Source organism: Acipenser ruthenus, unplaced genomic scaffold, assembly GCF_902713425.1.
Source record: "Acipenser ruthenus unplaced genomic scaffold, fAciRut3.2 maternal haplotype, whole genome shotgun sequence".
Taxonomy (NCBI): Eukaryota; Metazoa; Chordata; class Actinopteri; order Acipenseriformes; family Acipenseridae; genus Acipenser; species Acipenser ruthenus.
This window is the reverse complement of record NW_026707453.1, coordinates 1-19,386: the sequence shown is the minus strand read 5'-3', so window position 1 is coordinate 19,386 and position 19,386 is coordinate 1. Positions and strand designations below refer to the sequence as shown.

Genomic DNA, 19,386 nt, shown 5'->3' with positions numbered 1-19,386 from the left:
CCCAAATATTGAGTCTCTATTTTGGCAAACACACATTTTCTCAAGTTAGCTGTCAGCCGGGCTGCCCTTAGAGACTGAAGAACGGCTGCAAGCCTAGCCAAATGCTCTCGCCAGGTGGAGCTGTAAATCACCACATCATCAATATACGCTGCTGCATATTCATGATGTGGGCGTAAAACCTGGTCCATCAGTCTCTGAAAGGCAGCGGGCGCACCATGTAGCCCAAATGGCATGGTTTTAAAGTGGAACAGCCCTTCTGGTGTTGAAAATGCAGTTTTCTCTCTGGAGCTGCGGGTTAAAGGGATTTGCCAGTATCCCTTCTTCAGGTCCAGAGTGGAAATAAACCTCGCTTTTCCCAGTCTGTCTAAAAGCTCGTCGACCCGAGGCATGGGATACGCATCGAACTTAGCAATAGCGTTCACCTTTCTGAAATCCACGCAGAAGCGGTTGGTGCCGTCTTTCTTAGCCACTATGACAATGGGGCTGCACCACTCGCTCCTGGAAGGTTCAATTACCCCAAGCTCGAGCATATCCCATACCTCTTTGCGCACGCCACTTTGTCGACTTTCCGGGATCCGGTACGGTCTCTCTCGCACTGTGACACCTGGTGGAGAGATAATGTCATATTCAACTAAGTTTGTTCTGCCGGGCACGTCAGAAAAAACATCGCTGAACTCTTCAATAAGCTTACGCAGCTCTCTTTGCTGATCCGGAACCAACTGTTCCCCCATCGAAATCGCTCTTGTGCTCGGGGTCTCTGGAGAGGGGCCTAAATCATCCTCCATATTGCCTGGGGCTATAAATAAGACCTCCCTTGCCTGCCAGGGCTTTAACAAATTAACATGGTAAATTTCACGTTCATTCCGGCGATCGGGCTGTCTAATTTCATAATTTACTTTCCCTATAGCCCGAATCACCTCATACGGCCCCTGCCATTTAGCACACAGTTTTGATTCTGATGAGGGAAGTAGCAACATTACCTTGTCCCCTGGTCGAAAGGTTCGAATTCGTGCATTTTTGTTGTAATGCTGCTGCTGTCGGTGCTGAGCCGATCTGAGGTTGTCTCGAGCCAAACGACCGACCAAATCCAGGCGATCTCTTAGTAGGAGCACATACTTCACTACATTTTTAGACGAGCCTTTGTGCTCCTCCCACCCCTCTCTCAGCAGGTCGAGAATGCCGTGAGGCTGCCGGCCGTACAGGAGCTCAAAGGGGGAGAACCCCGTGGAACTCTGCGGCACTTCTCTCACCGCAAAAAGGAGGTAGGGAAGAAGCGATGCCCAATGTTTCTGCTCTTGTGTTACAAATCGCCTCAGCATCGACTTTAAGGTCTGATTAAAACGTTCAACCAGACCGTCCGATTGTGGATGACGTATTTTCAATATTTTGTACACCTGCTGTAACGTATTTGACAGAAAATTGGTTCCGTGATCGGTCAAAATCTCCTTGGGGATCACTACTCTAGCCATAATCTGCGCTAACTTGGTGGCTATTGCAGCGGCACTAGTGGACCTCAATGGAACTGCCTCCGGGTATCGCGTTGCATAATCCACCACCACTAATATATGCGTATACCCGGAGTCAGAAGGTAGCAAAGGGCCCACTATGTCCATTGCAATGCGTTCAAAAGGAGTGGAAATAATCGGCAGTGGGACCAAAGGGGCAGGGGCAGCACCTCTACCCCAGCTGGGGGCCAACCTTGGTCTCCATGGGGGGGAGGCAAGGGGGCCCAATGGGGTCGGTGTTCTAGGAGGTCTGGGTCCCTGGAACGCGGGGGGGGTGGTGGTGGTGGTGTTGGAGGAGAGGGAGGGAGAGGTCGGCTGCTCCGAAGGGCAGGGGCCGACAGGATCCCGATCCGGGCAGAAGTCAGGGAGTCCTCGAAGTCTTCAGCCAATTTGACCGCCTCCTCCAGGGTGTCGGGATTGTGGCGCCGTATCCACGCCTGGGTTTCGGCGCCGACCACATGGCAAAATTGCTCTACCACAATGGCTTCCCCCATCTGCTGGGCGGTCTTCTTCCCGGGGGTCAGCCAATGCACCATGTGGTCGCACAACCGCTCTGCAACCACCCTGGGGCGTGTCTCCGGGGCTCTCCGGTACTCCCTAAACCAAGCCCGGTGGGTCTCTGTGGTGATGTTCAGCCGGCGGAGGATAGCCTGCTTGACCAGGTCATACTCGGTGGCGTGATGGTCGCTCATGGCTTGGTAGGCTGCCTGAGCCTACCCAATCAGGCAGGGTCCCAACTGGCTGGCCCAGAACTCCCGCAGCCAAGCCGCCGCGGTAGCCAGCCGCTCGAACGCCACCTTCGGGGGCGACATCAGCGGTGTTGTGGTAGGGGTCGTTGCTGCGGCAATGGCCAGCCCTACCCGTTCAATGAGCGCCGTGTAGCGCTCCTCCCTCCTCCTCTCCTCTGCACCGCGTCTGCTCTCCAGCGCCTGCAGCAGCTCCGCCAGTGCGTTGCGATCCATGATCCCGGATCTGACACCAAGTGTGGCAAAGTGGCTGGTAAGGGGAACAGGTGTAGCGGTGATGCGATGCAGGAGTGACAGGCAGACAACGGTAATTTTGTGAATAAGTGTTTATTGTGCTGTTTCCAGGTCTGGCGACCGTCAAATAATAAATCCCCGGCAGTACACAACAATGTGTAAAGCACGGGGAGCGTGAATAATCCCACACAGTCCTGAACAGAAAAACAAAGGCACGGTCATCAGTCCTGGGTGAATTCAAACGTGCAGGTGCTCTGTGCAGTGGTGCTCCGGATAGTGCTTTTGTGGCGACAGCTCCGGAGGTGTGCTTTAACTGTCTAATAGTGCGACAAAAAGACAGACAATTATAGACAGACAGAAATAACACACAACACGTAACACTTATTCCCTTTTTATATTTCTGAGAGCTCCTCTCTCAGTCCTTCTCTCCTCATGTTTAACCCAAACGAAGGAAAAGAACAGCGTTACCCTGGCCCCTATATGATATCTAGGTAAACGGTTGCAGCTGCCTTATTACTTGCAGCTGCCCCTCGTTTACCTGTCAAATCAATACGGTCTTACAACAGAGTCTTGCTTCCTTCCAGGCTGACCCACTTCCCGGTCCCGGAAACAAACTGTCAGGCCAGCCCTTCCAGATACTTCTCCTCCCGTTCTTTAATGCCCTCACAGGTCGGGAGGAAGATTTATCACCAGAACTCATTGTATTTCTGTCACAGTGTCTCAGTGTGTTTCTCTCTCAATATGTGTGTGTGTGTGTGTGTGTGTCCCAATGTGTGTCTCAGTGTGTTTCTCTCTCAATGTGTGTGTGTGTGTGTGTCAATGTGTGTCTCAGTGTGTTTCACTCTCAATGTGTGTGTGTGTCTCGGTGTGTTTCTCTCTCAATATGTGTGTGTCTCAGTGTGTTTCTCTTGCAATGTGTGTGTGTTCCAGTGAGTGTATGTCTCTCAATGTGTGTGTGTCTCAGTGTGTGTCACTCTCAATGTGTGTGTGTGTGTGTGTGCTCCATTGTGCATATGTGTGTTTCTCTCTCAATGTGTGTGTGTGAAAGCCTGAACACATTTCACTCCAGATTAGCACTCTCACACAGCAGCACATCAGCAGCACGGTGGAAATGACTTCATCAGGAACAAGAATCCGCTTTATTTATGGTGGATCTGTTGATCTACAAATCTGATTATAATATTTTATTATCTTTAACAATAATAGGGGACTCCCGAGTGGTGCATCCTGTAAAGGCACACCCTGGAGTGCAGAATGCACTGTTTTGAATCCGGGCCTATGCCATCGCCAGCTGTGGCCATGAGCTCCTAGTAGGTACCTAGGGGATTCCTAGAGGATTTCCAAGGGGCTCCCAGGGACAGTGCACAATTAGCAGAGTGCCACCCAGGCACTCTGCTAATTCAGCAGGGGGGCTCAAGTCAGCTGGGTAATCACGGTCTCACCGCACACCAGTGACTCCTGTGGGTGGCCAGACGCCCGCCTGCCTGCCTGCCTGCCTGCCTGTGAGCCGGCTGTGTTACACTGGGCTTGCAGTGTGAAAGAAAGAAACAAAAAAACAAAGAAAGAAGAAAGTGGACAGCTTGACTTGACAGCTTGAGTGCGCTTGTCTGTCTCCAGCCTCTCCCAGCCGAGGAGGCTTCACTGCGGGGGTGGGGGGGGAGGTGGGGAGGTGGGGTGGGGGGTTGTAGAATCAGTGAGACAGGGGCTGTCTTAAAAACAATTGGGCATTCCAAATTGGGGAGAAATCACGGGGTAAAAATAATTGACGATTTTTAAGTTTTTAAGACAGCCCCTGTCAGTGAGACAGGGGCTGTCTTAAAAACAATTGGGCATTCCAAATTGGGGAGAAATCACGGGGTAAAAATAATTGACGATTCCAAAAAAAAAAGAAACTAAACTTTGATATGCTTTGATGTTAACATTTGAGGGGGTGACTGCTTGAAAAGGCATCTGTGACGGGGGACTGCCCCGTCTTTATGAACGTGGGTGGGACTGGCAGGGAGGGGGTTAAATTCCTCCGTGCCAGGAAAACATGTGAGAATGTGGCTGGAGCCCTAATTGAATAATCAGCAATTATTGATTAATTGGGCTCCAGCCACAGGGGATAAAAGCCAGGGGAGAGGCCCTGGCTAGGGGGAGTGTTCTAGAAGAAGAAACAAGACTGGTTTGTGTGTGCTGGTTTTCTGTTTGTTTGTTTTTGAATCCAGTGAAGGCAACGCCCAGCCTGGAAACCTTTATTTTTGTAAGTTTTGCTTTTTTTGGTTTGTGTTTATTTTATGTTTAAAACCTTTTTGTTTGGCCCTTGTGCTGGTTTATTTTGTATTTTTGTTTATTAAAAACTTTATTTTTGAACGTTTAAACTGTTTCTGAGTCTCAACCTCGGTCATTTCCTGTCACAGCATCCCTCAGACAAACGGTTATAAACTTCTATCTGTCTTTCAGTCTCCAGAATTCCAGTGATTAATTTGTTGATTCATTCATTGGTTCATCCCTTTACACTTCCAAACGAGTCACTCGTTCTCGCTTTCCCTCTTGCTGTTCTTTCTCTCACTTCCTTTTCCTCCCTCCCTCTCCCACCCACTCTCTCATTAGTTTGTTTAATTTATTTATTTACACATTCATTCACAATTTGAGTGATTCACTATTGCCCTGCAAGCTGTTTGAAAACCAGAATGATTGGTTTACATCATAGACACGCAGAGACACAGGTGCACATTCTAAAACACGCACACAGTGACACATGCACAGAGAAATACGCACACTGACACACAGAGAGACATGAACACGCGTACACACAGGGAAACACACACACACACTCACTGAGACACGAACACACACACACACACACACACACACAGAGGGTATACAACTTAATAATTAGCTTGTCAGCTCGTAACCTGCTGATGAAGCCCTATGGCATAAACTTCAGTTAAAAAAGACTATGCCAGTTTCAATAAGACTCCCTATTGCACAGCAGTTTTAATGAGACTCCCTATTTCACAGCAGTTTCAATGAGACTCCCTATTGCACAGCAGTTTCAATGAGACTCCACATTGCACAGCAGTTTCAATGAGACTCCTATGGCACAGCAGATTATATGAGACTCCTATGGCACAGCAGTTTCAATGAGACTCCCTCCTATGGCAAAACTTCAGTAAAAAAAGACTCTGCCAGTTTCAATGAGACTCCTATGGCACAGCATACATTCTACTGTTTAGCAGACTCTGATATTTTATTTCTTAGCAGACACCCGTATCCAGGGTGACTTACAATTGTGATATTATTATTTACATACAATTACCCATTTATACAGTTGGGTTTTTTAATGGAGCAATCTACGTAAAGTACCTGCTTGCTCAAGGGTACAGCAGCAGTGTGTGTGTCCCCACCTGGGACTGAACCCACACAAGAGCCTCCGGTCAAGAGAACAGAGCCCCCCTGACCACTACTCCACACTGCTGCTCCAGATATTGATTGAGACATCTGAAATCTCTTTATAATACACAGCAGCAGATACTGATATTGATTGAGCATGTCTGAAATCTCTTTATAATACACAGCAGCAGATACTGATATGGATTGAGCATGTCTGAAATCACTTTATAATACACAGCAGCAGACCCTGATATTGATTGAACATGTCTGAAATATCTTTATAATACACAGCAGCAGACCCTGATATTGATTGAGCATGTCTGAAATATCTTTATATTACACAGCAGCAGATACTGATATTGTTTGAGCATGTCTGAAATCTCTTTATAATACACAGCAGCAGACCCTGATATTGATTGAGCATGTCTGAAATCACTTTATAATACACAGCAGCAGACCCTGATATTGATTGAGCATGTCTGAAATATCTTTATAATACACAGCAGCAGACCCTGATATTGATTGAGCATGTCTGAAATCTCTTTATAATACACAGCAGCAGACCCTGATATTGATTGAGCATGTCTGAAATCTCTTTATAATACACAGCAGCAGACCCTGATATTCATTGAGCATGTCTGAAATTTCTTTATAATACACAGCAGCAGACCCTGATATGGATTGAGCATGTCTGACATTTCTATCAAACGGAAAAACGACTAAAAATAAGGAATACTAAAAGACCATGTTCGCAAACTCAAAACAAGCGATACAAAGAAATACATACATAGACCAAACCCGTATATTTAATAATATAATATAGATTTTGTTGAATATATATGTGAATGATCAAATATATAACATTTCAAAGTACATAAATGAATATTTGAAAAGAGATAAAAAAAAATAAACAAACAAAGTCTATCTGCTCATTTATGTTATAAGTTGCTCCTCACTGCGTGTTAAACTTAACAAAGACTTAAAATAATGACAATAAATAAATAAATAAAACACGTCATTGTCAATGTAAATCCATACTGCTATAAGATTCAGTATTTATTTTTTACTTAACTTTGACATTTCGAGTACGGGAACCGCTTCGTAAATTCGACCGAGTCCCCATTTCTACTCTGTGCCGGGTGTATTCGTGTGCGGCGCTGCTGCTGCTATCTCTCCGCTGGAGTCTGGTGCTCTCTTTCGGCTCGACTGCGCCTATTATAGAGGGCAACTGCCTACGAAGCACTTGGGGGCTGCGACGGGAAACCCACACGGGCCAAGCCGGGGCATTGTGCGCTAAAGGCGGGGGACAAAACCCGGCACTGTGCCCGCTGACGGAGCTCAGAAGCGAGGGAGGGAGTGGGGAGGAGACTCCGAGGAGGTCTATAAAAAGTTCAATTTCTCTGCTAAATATCAAAAGAAAAGAGGAAGGGATGAATGAAGAAAGGATGAAAAGAAGACGTCTGCATCAATTTTTAATGCTATTCCAAATTAATACGGATCTTATTTTTTTTTTTACTTTGAAGGTTATGCGCTCTAAGACACGGCTCACACCGCCGTTCACTCGCAGACTGACAGGCGCTCCGATACGGCAGGAAAGTTATAGGGGAGCCGCTGCAGGATTGAGGCTCTCTTTAGGACCATGGGTTAACAACTCCTGCACTAGATGGATGGACAGACAGACAGCTAGCAAGTACTTTACCTCCTAGATTGTTCCAGTAAAAACCCAACTGTATTAAAGGGTGGCAGAATTTGTATACATTTGTGATTCTTGAAATGTGTATTATTATTATTATTTTATGTAGGCTGTGTGTGACAACTGTAAAATAAATAATAGGCTACTAATGTAAAAATAATGTGATATCGTCATCTCAACACTTAATGTGTCATGAGTATATCTTGTTATTTTCCTTGTATAACACTGTACAACTGCTGCCTCTGTGTGTATGTGTGTGTGTGTGTGTGTGTGTGTGTGTGTGTGTGTGTGTGTGTGTGTGTGTGTGTTTTGTACTGGTAATAGACAGGACTGTTACTAGCCTTTTGGGGGCCCTAAGCAGGATTTGGTTTGAACCCCCCCCCCCCCCCCCCCAATTAGCCCACTCCACTTGGCACGACATCAAAGCAACATAGGCTTAAGACTACTGTCTTTCTTGAAACGTTTGTAAGAGCACACATATGTACGAGCAAACATACAATGTACAAATAAACATTTAGATTTTTACTGAGGCAAAAAAAAAAAGTTGAACAAACCTCTTGCAGATCCTGTTCATGTTACAAAGGTAAAAGTTATCATCTTACAAAGCCTGAATACTGTTCATGTAAACTGCAAAGCAATATTAAGTCTCTTGGATGGTGATGTTAATGTTAAAATTTGATGACCCATATTATTTCAAAGATTAAAACGAATTGTCTCCCAGCAAAACCACAGCAACCTACAATGACCATATTCACACTGTCAGAAATATGTGATTTTAAAAGGACAAGAATATAACATCACTATTAATAAGTAGATGGGTTCATACCTTTATTGACTTGCATTTGGTTCACTGCTACTTAAGTTGCCTTACACTGCTGGGACTGGTAAGACTGGTGCTGATACTGCTGGGACTGGTGCTGACACTGGGACTGGTGCTGACACTGGGACTGGTGCTGACACTGTGACTCGTGCTTTGAACGAGTTTAGCACACAGTTTCTCTCTCAATTCTAATATTCTTTTGTCTGTATAAATCGATGATAGGAAGTAGTACAGTACTTCAGGCGGGGGAAACCGGTCGCAGAGGTCCCGGTGCTGCCTGGCGCACAGGCCGGGTTGCTATACATGCAAATACACAGCCACTATGCTGTAATAAAACGCTATGCTATGGCAGGTAGGGGGATACTTGGACGAGCTGACTGTCCAGTTAAAGTGACAAGAAAAAAACAAACAAACATACAGCTAGCTATCCCGGTTTAAATACACATTTAATGTCACCATAAAAACAGGTAATTGTATTTTTGCTCTGCTGGCATCAAAACATTCTACATGAAAAAAGGCTTTATCAAAACGTATTGCAGCTAAACATCACATTGCGCAGGGGAAAAACAACAATATAAATGACAAATTCACTTAACATTGATTCTTACCAAGAGTTGGCTTCTTACAATACCTTTCTCATGTTGTTTTTCTTCCTCTGTTTTTTTTTCTTTTTACGCTTCTTCGCGCCAGATTGGTACATTCTTGATCTTTTTTCAGTCATAATTTGTTCGCAATCCTCAAAGAAGCCACCGGAGGCAGATATCACCGTGTAACAATTTTTTTTTTTTTTTGGTTCCTGGGTAGTAAGTGTTATTTCCTAATTGCTTATGCCTCAAAAGTATAGAAAATGGCTATTATTCCCCACAAACTTTGCTTTTGTGACCAGGACAGTGATATTTTGAAATGTACCTATTTTCCAGAACATTCCAGATAGATTCAGTGCTGAGTAAACTTGGAGTAACTTCTAGAACTTTCTAGAACTTTCCAGTAATATAAATAGTAGTAGCTCTCTGCTTTCCTGTCCAACCACTCTCTGCTTGACCCTCTCCAATCTGGCTTCCGCTCTGCTCACTCTACTGAAACCGCCCTCCTGTCTGTCACCAACTCACTTAAATGTGCCCGAGCTGCCTCTCTCTCCTCTGTCCTAATTCTCCTCGACCTCTCTGCTGCTTTTGACACTGTTGATCACTCTATTCTACTATCATCTCTTGCTGACCTGGGGATCTCTGGCACTGCTCTGGCCTGGTTCTCCTCCTACCTCTCCAACCGCACTTACCAGGTAACCTGACGTGGAGCAACCTCCACACCTCACCCTCTCTTAACTGGAGTCCCCCAAGGGTCAGTCTTGGGTCCTCTCCTGTTCTCTCTCTACACCCGCTCCCTGGGCCCCCTCATCGCATCCTATGGTTTCTCATACCATTTATATGCTGATGATGCTCAGATTTTCCTCTCCTTCCCCACCTCTGACTCCACCATCTCCTCCCGTATCTCTACCTGTCTGTCTGCTATTTCCTGCTGGATGCACTCGCATCACCTCAAACTCAACCTCTCTAAATCTGACCTCCTTTTCTTTCCCTCCTCCTCCCCCTCCTCTGATCTCTCCATCTCTGTTCCTCTGGAATCTACCACACTCTCTCCCTCTTCCTCAGCTAAGAACCTTGGAGTCACCCTGGACCCCTGCCTCTCTTATTCCCAGCACATCTCCACTCTGGCACGTACTTGCCGATTCTTCCTGAGCAACATCCGAAGAATCCGACCCTTCCTCACCAACTATGCTACCCAGCTCCTGGTCCAGGCCCTGGTACTCTCCCGCCTAGACTACTGCAACTCCCTCCTGGCTGGCCTCCCTGCGTCCGCCACCCGTCCGCTCCAGCTCATCCAGAACTCTGCTGCCCGCCTAGTGTTCTCTCTGCCTCGCTTCGCCCACGCTACTCCACTACTCCGCTCGCTCCACTGGCTCCCGATCACCGCTCGCATCCAGTTCAAGACTCTTGTACTAGCTTACAGATGCCTTGACCAGTCTGCACCCAGCTACCTCCAGACCCTCATCTCTCCCTACACCCCCACTCGACCTCTCCGCTCCGCCTGCACTAGAAGACTAGCTCTACCACCGCTACGCTCCCCTGCCGCCAAAGCCCGCTCCTTCTCCACCCTTGCTCCGCAGTGGTGGAATGACCTTCCTACAGATGTCAGGACTGCCCAGTCCCTGACCACATTCCGGCGCCTCCTTAAGACTCACCTCTTCAAAGAGCACCTGTAGAACTCCTCTGTTTGTATCCTGGGACACTATCACCCTTCATGTAAATGTGCTTTATTTTGCTCTTATCTGCCCCTATTTTACTGCATTTAATCCTGTACTTCAGAATACTGTAATCTGCCAAGTTTTTAACCTGTAGTACTTTGTATTTAATCACATCCTGATCTAACTATCACTATTTAATCATATCCTGATGTAACTATCACTATTACCTGCTGTATTATTGAATTGTGGTTTGTCAAACTTGTACTTTACTTGAACAAAAGTTATTGTATTTCTTGCTCTTATTGTATTACTTGTATTGTAACGCTTGAAATGTTTTTGCTTACGATTGTAAGTCGCCCTGGATAAGGGCGTCTGCTAAGAAATAAATAATAATAATAATAATAAATACAGGGGCCTTAAGCCCACCAGTTCAGTTTAGTTCCAGCTGCCATAAGTGGATACATATCTGCATTTTTCTGAGATGGCATCAAGAGGCTGCAACCATCCGGCAGACGCATTTTGCTATGTCTGCGGCCAATGTATCAAGACAAGAGCGAACAAGTACTCCGTGGAATCATCTGCTAAGATGTGTGAGGCCTACAAGGCATATTTCGGCATGCCTGTCGGGGATCAAGACAAACTCTGGGCACCTCATTACACCTGCGAGCACTCCAAAAAAACTCTGGAAGGTAAGATGGACAATTGTTGCTCGGAATTTTATGTTATAAAATTTGTTAAAATTTTTAAAATTGTAAAAGTTTTTAATTTTAAAATGTTTTACAATTTTCAATGTTATTGAATAAATATATCATATATGAAAAATGTTGCGAGAATCTCTTACACATTAGTCATGGGTGAAATAAATGTATTTTTGTAGGATGGTACAGAGGGGAAAAGAGAGCCATGAAGTTCGCTATCCCAAGAATTTGGCGGGAACCCACTGACCACTCAAGCAAATGCTACTTCTGCATGGTGGACCCTTCCAAATGTCGGACTGGCAAGAATGCACCTGCTATCACGTATCCGGACCTTCCTTCATCCATCGCCCCGGTGACACACTGCCATGAGCTCCCCGTACCCACTCCTCCGGAGAGAGAGCAGCCGTCTTTAGAAGTAAAGAGAAGGGTCTCAGGTACCTTCAAGACTTCTTCCCTAAGCTGTCTGAGGCAAAGGTCAAAGCCGGTGTCTTCGTCGGACCACAGATAAAGAAGATCCTGGAGTGCAATTATATCCTGGAGGCGAGCGCTTCCACCAGGATATAATGGACTTTGAACGCCGCTACCAAGGACAGTATAACGAGAATATGATGGGAGACTACATCTGGGGGCTGATTCGTGAAAGTGATTTACAGTATAATCGTAAATCTCGAAAAACTACTCGCTTCTAAATATGTTGTAGTCATTTTTGTATTACTTTAGTATAAATACATGTTAATTTGGATTCATATGTTGTTTTTTTCTGACTTATGTGAACCAAAAGACACAAATTCGTCCGTTTTCTCATTGGAAAAAGGCAAATTTCAAAATATCACTGTCCTGGTCACAAAAGCAAAGTTTGTGGGGAATAGTAGCCATTTTCTATACTTTTGAGGCATAAGCAATTAGGAAATAACACCTACTACCCAGGAACAAAAATTGTGTTACATAGTGATATCAAGACGACGGAACAAGCCTGCTTGCTGCTACAAAAGCGGCACTATACTGAACTTTACCGATGCGTTAGGAATAGACACCATTCATTTATTCATGCTTTTACATATCAACTAATTGCATTCCACATTTACAGAACATACATGATTATCGTGAAGATTTGATCAAATCAAACAATCAAAAAATTCCACTGACTCACACTGCTTTCACTTTTTACCATTTACTTCTTAGCCCTTAGCTTGCGTCTCAATGCGTGATGATGTTGGTTTTGTTGACTCAGTTGCCATGGGAACGTTTAAAACTCCGCGACAAACTTTACTCAAATGCACAGCTGTACAGAACACACCCCCTCAGACATGTGCTGTCTATTCACGGGAACAGACTACTGAACCAGTTAGTTCAGATGAGCGCTGGATACACAATAAACAATCTGACAATTTCACAAATAAAACCGTTTGTGTTCAAACCTATGAGAGGTGGAATGTAACAAAAATGTGAACTGCAAAAGCCGGAGCGTCAAACATCAACGACAAAGTTCAACATTTGAATTGAAATAACAGCTGTCAAATAGACAAAGCTCAAGACTCGAAGATAATATGCCAAATTGAAAATGCTCAACACACCAAGTGAATTAATTATACATAAAAGAATGAATGTAATTAAGCTCAATAATTGAAATGGGAACTTCAAATCTTAAATAAATTGATTACAATTCAAATTTCCAACACGTCATCCGATTTGTGTTTAGTCTGTTCTAAATCAATACTGCGCGTTGTATTTCAGGTTAAGCGCTGTGCTTTCCATTTGCCTCTTGGTCATTCTATTCCCCGGGACTGTCCCTGTCATGGTAAATCTGACATGCAAAAGAGATGCTTTGCACTGTTTCTTAAATCAAGTGGCCTCAAATAAATTGTCTCCTTTAATGTCTGCTTAGCCTACCTATCAGTCTGGTGAAATTGTAAAAATGGGTAATTGACTTGTGGATGTTAACATCAGAACTCGAGCTGTCATTCTCGTCCCCTCAAACTGGCGCAGGCAACACACCTGCCTGGATTCCTGCATGATATAAATGTGTTTCTTCATTTGCGCGGCCTGCTTTTTATTATTCATTGGGGTTTGTTTACTACATGCCTCCATAGCTGAGCCTTTAATCAGACAGTCCTTGTCGGTGACAGTCCAGTTTGTTCCGCACGTACTTCTGCCAAACTTTAATTCAAAGTACAATCTTCTAAATGGGTTATTATTATTATTATTATTATTATTATTATTATTATTATTATTATTATTATTATTATTATTATTATTATTTATTTTAATTAACATACTGATTGAAAATTAGAGGACTAATATGAAAGAGGTGCGCGCATCAATTGCAGCCAATTAGCTCCCATTAGCACCTGAACCTCTTTATAAACCCATTGCGCACTAAGGAACACCAAACTCAGCTACTGGCGGGTTTGTTTTTATTATTGTGTCTTTCTAACGGTGAAAGAAGTTCACGGTCGGGGCTGCCTTGGATTTAATGATGCCGTGTTGTCTTAGATTTGGGTAATTGTTGATCTTTTCTCTACTTTAGAAACGTTCATTTTATTGTGTGTGTCTCACTTGCGTGGTTTTTTTTTCCAATGCAGAATAACATTGCTGTTAGCAGTGTTAGTCACTGAAGTTTGGACGCAGAACCCCCCTCTAGGTACGTTAACGGTCGCTTCAGCACATCTGTTCTTTTAGCTTGCTGTTTATTTGCCGGTTGTGTGTTTTCATGTATCGTTGTCTTCTGCAGGCTCGGTGAAGACAGACTGTCAAGGGAGTGTTATGATGATGATGTTGGATAAGTCTTTTGTTGGAAAGTATTTTCGTATCAATGTGATTGGTGAGTGATCAATTTTCTTGAATGGAAAGCTTTTGATGTATAAAGCCTGTTGAGTCGTAATGTAATAACCTGAATTAAGAACAGAGTACTCCTGCGCTGTAAGGCTTCGTTTTTTTCAAATGCAGAGTATGAAACTCTTGCGTTAACTTTAAAAGCATGTTGCTGATCACCCTAAATAGACCTGTGCTGCTACAACCTAAGTCAGATTTGTTGACTGCAAGTACGCCGAAATATAAATTATTTACTCTAAACATACTGTTCCGAATGGGTGTACAATTCTATTAATATAACTCGTTTTTACAAAATTGCTTATGGAACGTGGTGGTGGGGGTGTTCACTTTGTTATATCTCTACCTTGCTTGATCACGTGTACAGTTTCTTAAAAGGCCAACTTAATTTACTTTCCATAGACAATAAGGGGGCGCTTGTGTCCCTCTCTCCAAGACTGGCCGCACAGTGTGGATATAGCTTAACCGTTGACTTCTTGGGAAATGCCAAGTTCCTTGCTTCTGTGGTGAGCTGCTTTGCTCAGAACACAGTGAGTTTTAATTATATTTCTTTTTAAACGTGTTTCTAATGGTGACATGCTGGGACTAACTTTAGCCTTTGTTTCCAGAATGATGAGACCTACAAGCTGACAGTACAAATCAGTGTCTTCTCAAACAGTGCTATGACTTCAGCTTCCTCCTATGTTCAGAGCATGACATGCCGCTATTCTCCATGGGCAGAGAGGGAGATTCTGTGTGAAAGAAACTACATGGAGGTAAGGGCTGTCAGGATGTGATAATGCTGTTCAGTATAACTTGTTGGGTTGTGTGGGTATTTTAATTGTCATTACAGAAGTGCTTCACTCATGACTAATGTGAATTCTCTTTAGGTTTCTGTGAGAAGAGGGGTGCCACTTATTGAGCCAAACTTTGTTCAAGATGATCCTGATTGGTCCCTTGCATACCCTGAGGTAGAATCATGTGACTTTGCATTTGCTTCATTCACATCCCCTTGGTCTTGCCTAATTGAGGTCTACTCTACTGTCTCATCTAGTTGAAGCGAAATCTAACGGCCCCCTTAACTTTAACCTGTCTCCCAAGAGGGTGGTCATATTGGAATTGTGTAACATTTAAGGCATTGGCTTTGTATACGTATTCTGTGATTTGTTGTGGTAAAACATGATTGTGGTGAAGTTAACACTTTCTTGTCAGTGTGTAAGCTTTGTATTTCAACCACTTAGGTAGTGGCTTCATATGTGCAGGGTTATAAACCCTTCATGATAAATGTGTCCTGATATACCTTTTTGAAGTCTGCTGTATAGGAGCAATTTCAAGTATTATCCTAAAGTTTTGGTACACTGATATTAAGGTCCAGTACAAATGAGTGGCTACAAACTCTGCCTGTATCCGATCCAGACCACATGCTTTCACGTAGGCTCTTTCGTATGCAGTTGTATTTGAGGATTCTCTGTTCCATTAGAGACGTTTGATCATATAACGGTTTCAGTGATACATTTCACCCTTCAGTTTTAGTTCATGTTTTATTAAACAAACCATCTGCTGTGACAAATCCTTTAGACTGGGGATGCTTTGTGTTCAAACTCCCTATTCTAATGGGGTTTTCTCTTTGCTAGGCAACTGCTGCTGACAACAGCATCTGGAAAGTTGTGTTCCATCTCCCAGCAAATAGAAAGACAACCATGACTGTTGCTCAGGCCATGACAAATGGCTATGGCATAAACACTACACCAACTCGAATTCTGGTTAGAGCTGCATACAACTCCACAGAAAGCCAGCCTCAGGTGGTAAGTAGTCTGGGCTTCATTGTTGTCTAGTACAGTATATCCAGACAATGAAGGTAGATTTAGTCTTTTATTTTAGTAAAAGTTCCCCCTCCTCTCTAACAGATCCAAACTGTACCAATGGCTGTGCTAAGATCAACCACCTTTTATAAGCAAAGATGGATGGTCATGATGGTGGACACTGCAGTTACATGTCCTACTGGTGAGTAAGATTATAGAGGGCAATGGTGCTCAAGAACTGTTCTAGGTTTAAGTGTGAGTTTTCTATACCAAGTCTATGGTGTTCCTTTTTGTCAGATGGAACAGCCTTCACAGAACAGATGATTACATGGAATGTTCCCCGTGTTCTACCTCCCCTTGTTCCAACACCACAAATTACTACCCTTGATGTTCAAATGGGAGTTGATGGCCGCAAGCTTGACCCTGCAACGATTCATAGTAGAGATTATAAACTGGATGTCGGTCCCCAGCTAATCACTGTAAAAATTCCTGTGGGAGCTGATGGTGGATATTACAAGGTATGTAGAAGTTCAACATCTTCTAAATCCTTCTCATGTTAAAGCTTTCCTCCTAAGATGCTTCTGTGCTTTCAGAGCCATGTATTGGACAACACCTATGTGATCTCTTACTCTATTGAACCAATGCTGGAGCATACCTGGCAAGATGGGCCTGAGAAGACCAAGTACACAGTACTTCATCCAATAACCACTCCTTTCATGCCTCGGCCACCAGTTGTCACAAACAGTATGTAGAACTTGTCCACATGCAGTAAATCAAAGGGATTTGTTGCAGTGCTCCACTTCATAGCCTTCATTTTAACTGCATGCTTTAATTTCAGACACTGTTCCTAAAGCCAGAGTGTTCAATGTGACCCTGGGGACATTCCTGCCTGATGTGGAGCTGGTCAAAATTATAGTTGGACCAGAGACGTTAACTGTGCCAGAAGCCAACCGAAAAGGTTATAATGTCCAGGAGCATGTCTTTCCCAATGGATCCAAGACCTACACTCTCCAGGTGCCATTTGAGGACCCCAATGTGAAGCAAAAGGTAATATCCCACATGTTCAGCCATCCTATTGCCATTTTGAAAACACTTGCTTGCTGTCTGACTTTGGGTGTAATCCTACAAACCCATGTTTCTTTCAGGTAACTCCTCCAGACACCAGAACCTACATTCTGCCCCTGACCTACTTGCTGAATATAGTGCCAGAGAATACACCCTTTACTCATCCTGCTGTAGTTGAAGCCATTCTCAAAGACATCAGTAAGTGCCTGACTGTTTGTGGTCTACTACTACTTTTTTCTGACAATCCAGTCCATTGCCCTGACAACTGCTTTTCCTCTTGCAGTTCTACCTACAGTAACTGGCTACTGTGATGGTGCTGCATTCTATACCATGGTAACATATGGCAACATGGGTCGCAACTGGGTTCCTTTTGTGGGCTCAAGAGAACTTGGTGGAAGTCTGCTTGCCCTGTACAAGTATAATGCCAATGCTACCAATTTCTGGATGACTGTGCCATACAATTCAGTTGATGCCACATATGAAGTAAGTGATGGAACTTTAATGTGTTTTTAGTTGTCTTGGGTTCAACACATTACTGACCTGATGTATTGTCTCTGTAGGTGATCAGTTCTTCGGGCATCAGAAGCAGGCTTGACTTGACCTTGAAGGATGTTGGCACCATGGTTGTGGTGGCTGACTTTTCTCTGTCCTGCAGTTTCCCTACAAAGATGATTGGTAACTCTCCTGCAGACCAAGCATTCTTTAGAATAGCTGCTTTTGAGATTGGCCAAAGGTTGCATGGAGTGGTATTGAAGCTATAATCTGTTTCCTTAACCTGGATCCAAATGCTGTGTTTCAGATTGCTTCACCAATGGAACTATGGCAGCTCTCGCTGTGAAAGTGGAATCTGTCCCCAGCTTGTCTCCAAGTCAACTAACTCTAAGGGATCAGAGTTGCCGGCCTCTTCAGTCTGATGCTATCAATGCGGTTTTCTACTTCAATGTCAACTCCTGTGGAACAACTAGACGGGTTAGTATTGACACATTTTTAAAACCATATTTTGAGGAGGTTCAACATATTGACAAGTTGACCAACACCCCTGGATCACTCTGGGGAGCCATGGTGACCAGTGTTTCTATCGGCTGAATTACTTGCATGAATTGTGTACGTCTGAAGGATGTCACCTTTTGTATTGAACTGCTTGTCCAGTTGACAAAGGTGCTGCGACACATGTCTCTTGGTTATGGCATTGCATGTGCTGCCTATAGACCTTTTTGGGTCAATGGCAGTGAACTGGAAGGAGCGTACTAACTGGGGAAGATCCCGTGGCTAGTACATAGGATGGGACTAAACTAGTACACGAGTTGATACCAATTGCAGCTCAAGAGTCGCCAGCTGTGTATTCAAATGTGTATTTGCAACAAATCCAAAATTTACTTCTGTTGCCCTCCTAGAGGTTACTAAAACAATACCAAATTAGTCTAGCAGTTTCTGTAGACAGACTTGTGGTATCATACTAACTGTAACAAACATGAGGTCCCAAAAGTGTTCAATTATGAAATTGCAATATTCATAACCAACGCTTTTTATTTTTAAATTGTGAAATTGGTACAAAATTAGTACACAGCTGGGGATGATCCTGAGTACCATATTAGCTAGTCTGCAACTTGGTATGCAGCTCCATACTAAATATACAAGTTCATTGCAACCTGAGCCTTTTGTGATTTCTCTTCCAGTTTGACAACAACCTCCTGACTTATGAGAATGAAGTGTTGTTCACATCTTACCGGTAAGGATTGCAATCAAATTGAGTATCCTTGTGGTTGAGCCTGAAACTCTCCTAACCCCATCTCCTCTTTCCAGGTTGAGAGTTGCCTGTCACTACCTGGTCAATGACACCAAGGTAGTACAGTTCTTGTACCAGAATAATCCTGCACCTGTAGCCCAGCCTGGCTTGGGGGACCTTGCAGTCATCATGCGGCTTGCATTGGGTAGGACTTGGCAATTGAAGTAATATAGATGCTCTAGTAGTGTGTTTCCACCTATAGATCCCTTGCATCTCTGCAGATTCAACCTACAATGACTTCTATGGAGCTCGGGATTACCCTGTTGTGAAGTACTTGCGAAGACCCTTGTATTTTGAGGTAGAGCTCCTGTACAGCAGGGATCCACAGGCTGAATTGTTTTTGGAGAACTGCTGGGCAACCTATTCTGTTGACAGGAATAGCTCTCCAAAGTGGGATGTCGTTGTGGACAGGTAAGATGCTGGAATATGATATTGCTGTTACAAAACCTTGGAATTGGAGTTGTGGCTGATGTGCTCCTGACCTACTTTCTCTTTCTAGTTGTGAGAACTCTGCAGATGAGTACTTGACCATCTTTCACCCAGTGTCCAGCAATGCAAGAGTGCTGTTCCCTTCCCATCTGAAGAGGTTTGAAGTGAAAATGTTTTCCTTCA

At 44.0% G+C, this 19,386-nt stretch overlaps 1 protein-coding gene across 1 annotated transcript; it reads left to right on the top strand.

Annotated features, from left to right (window-relative positions):
• Positions 1 to 13,718: 13,718 nt before the first annotated feature.
• LOC131727319 (uncharacterized) lies at positions 13,719 to 16,125 on the top strand (the record flags this gene model as incomplete). Its single annotated transcript, XM_059018840.1, has 8 exons — positions 13,719 to 13,812; positions 13,896 to 13,954; positions 14,045 to 14,134; positions 14,545 to 14,672; positions 14,751 to 14,897; positions 15,012 to 15,092; positions 15,756 to 15,926; positions 16,029 to 16,125. Coding segments are annotated over exons 1-8 (799 nt in total), but the record flags the coding sequence as incomplete, so codon positions are not given.
• Between the last annotated feature and the right edge of the window lie 3,261 nt (positions 16,126 to 19,386).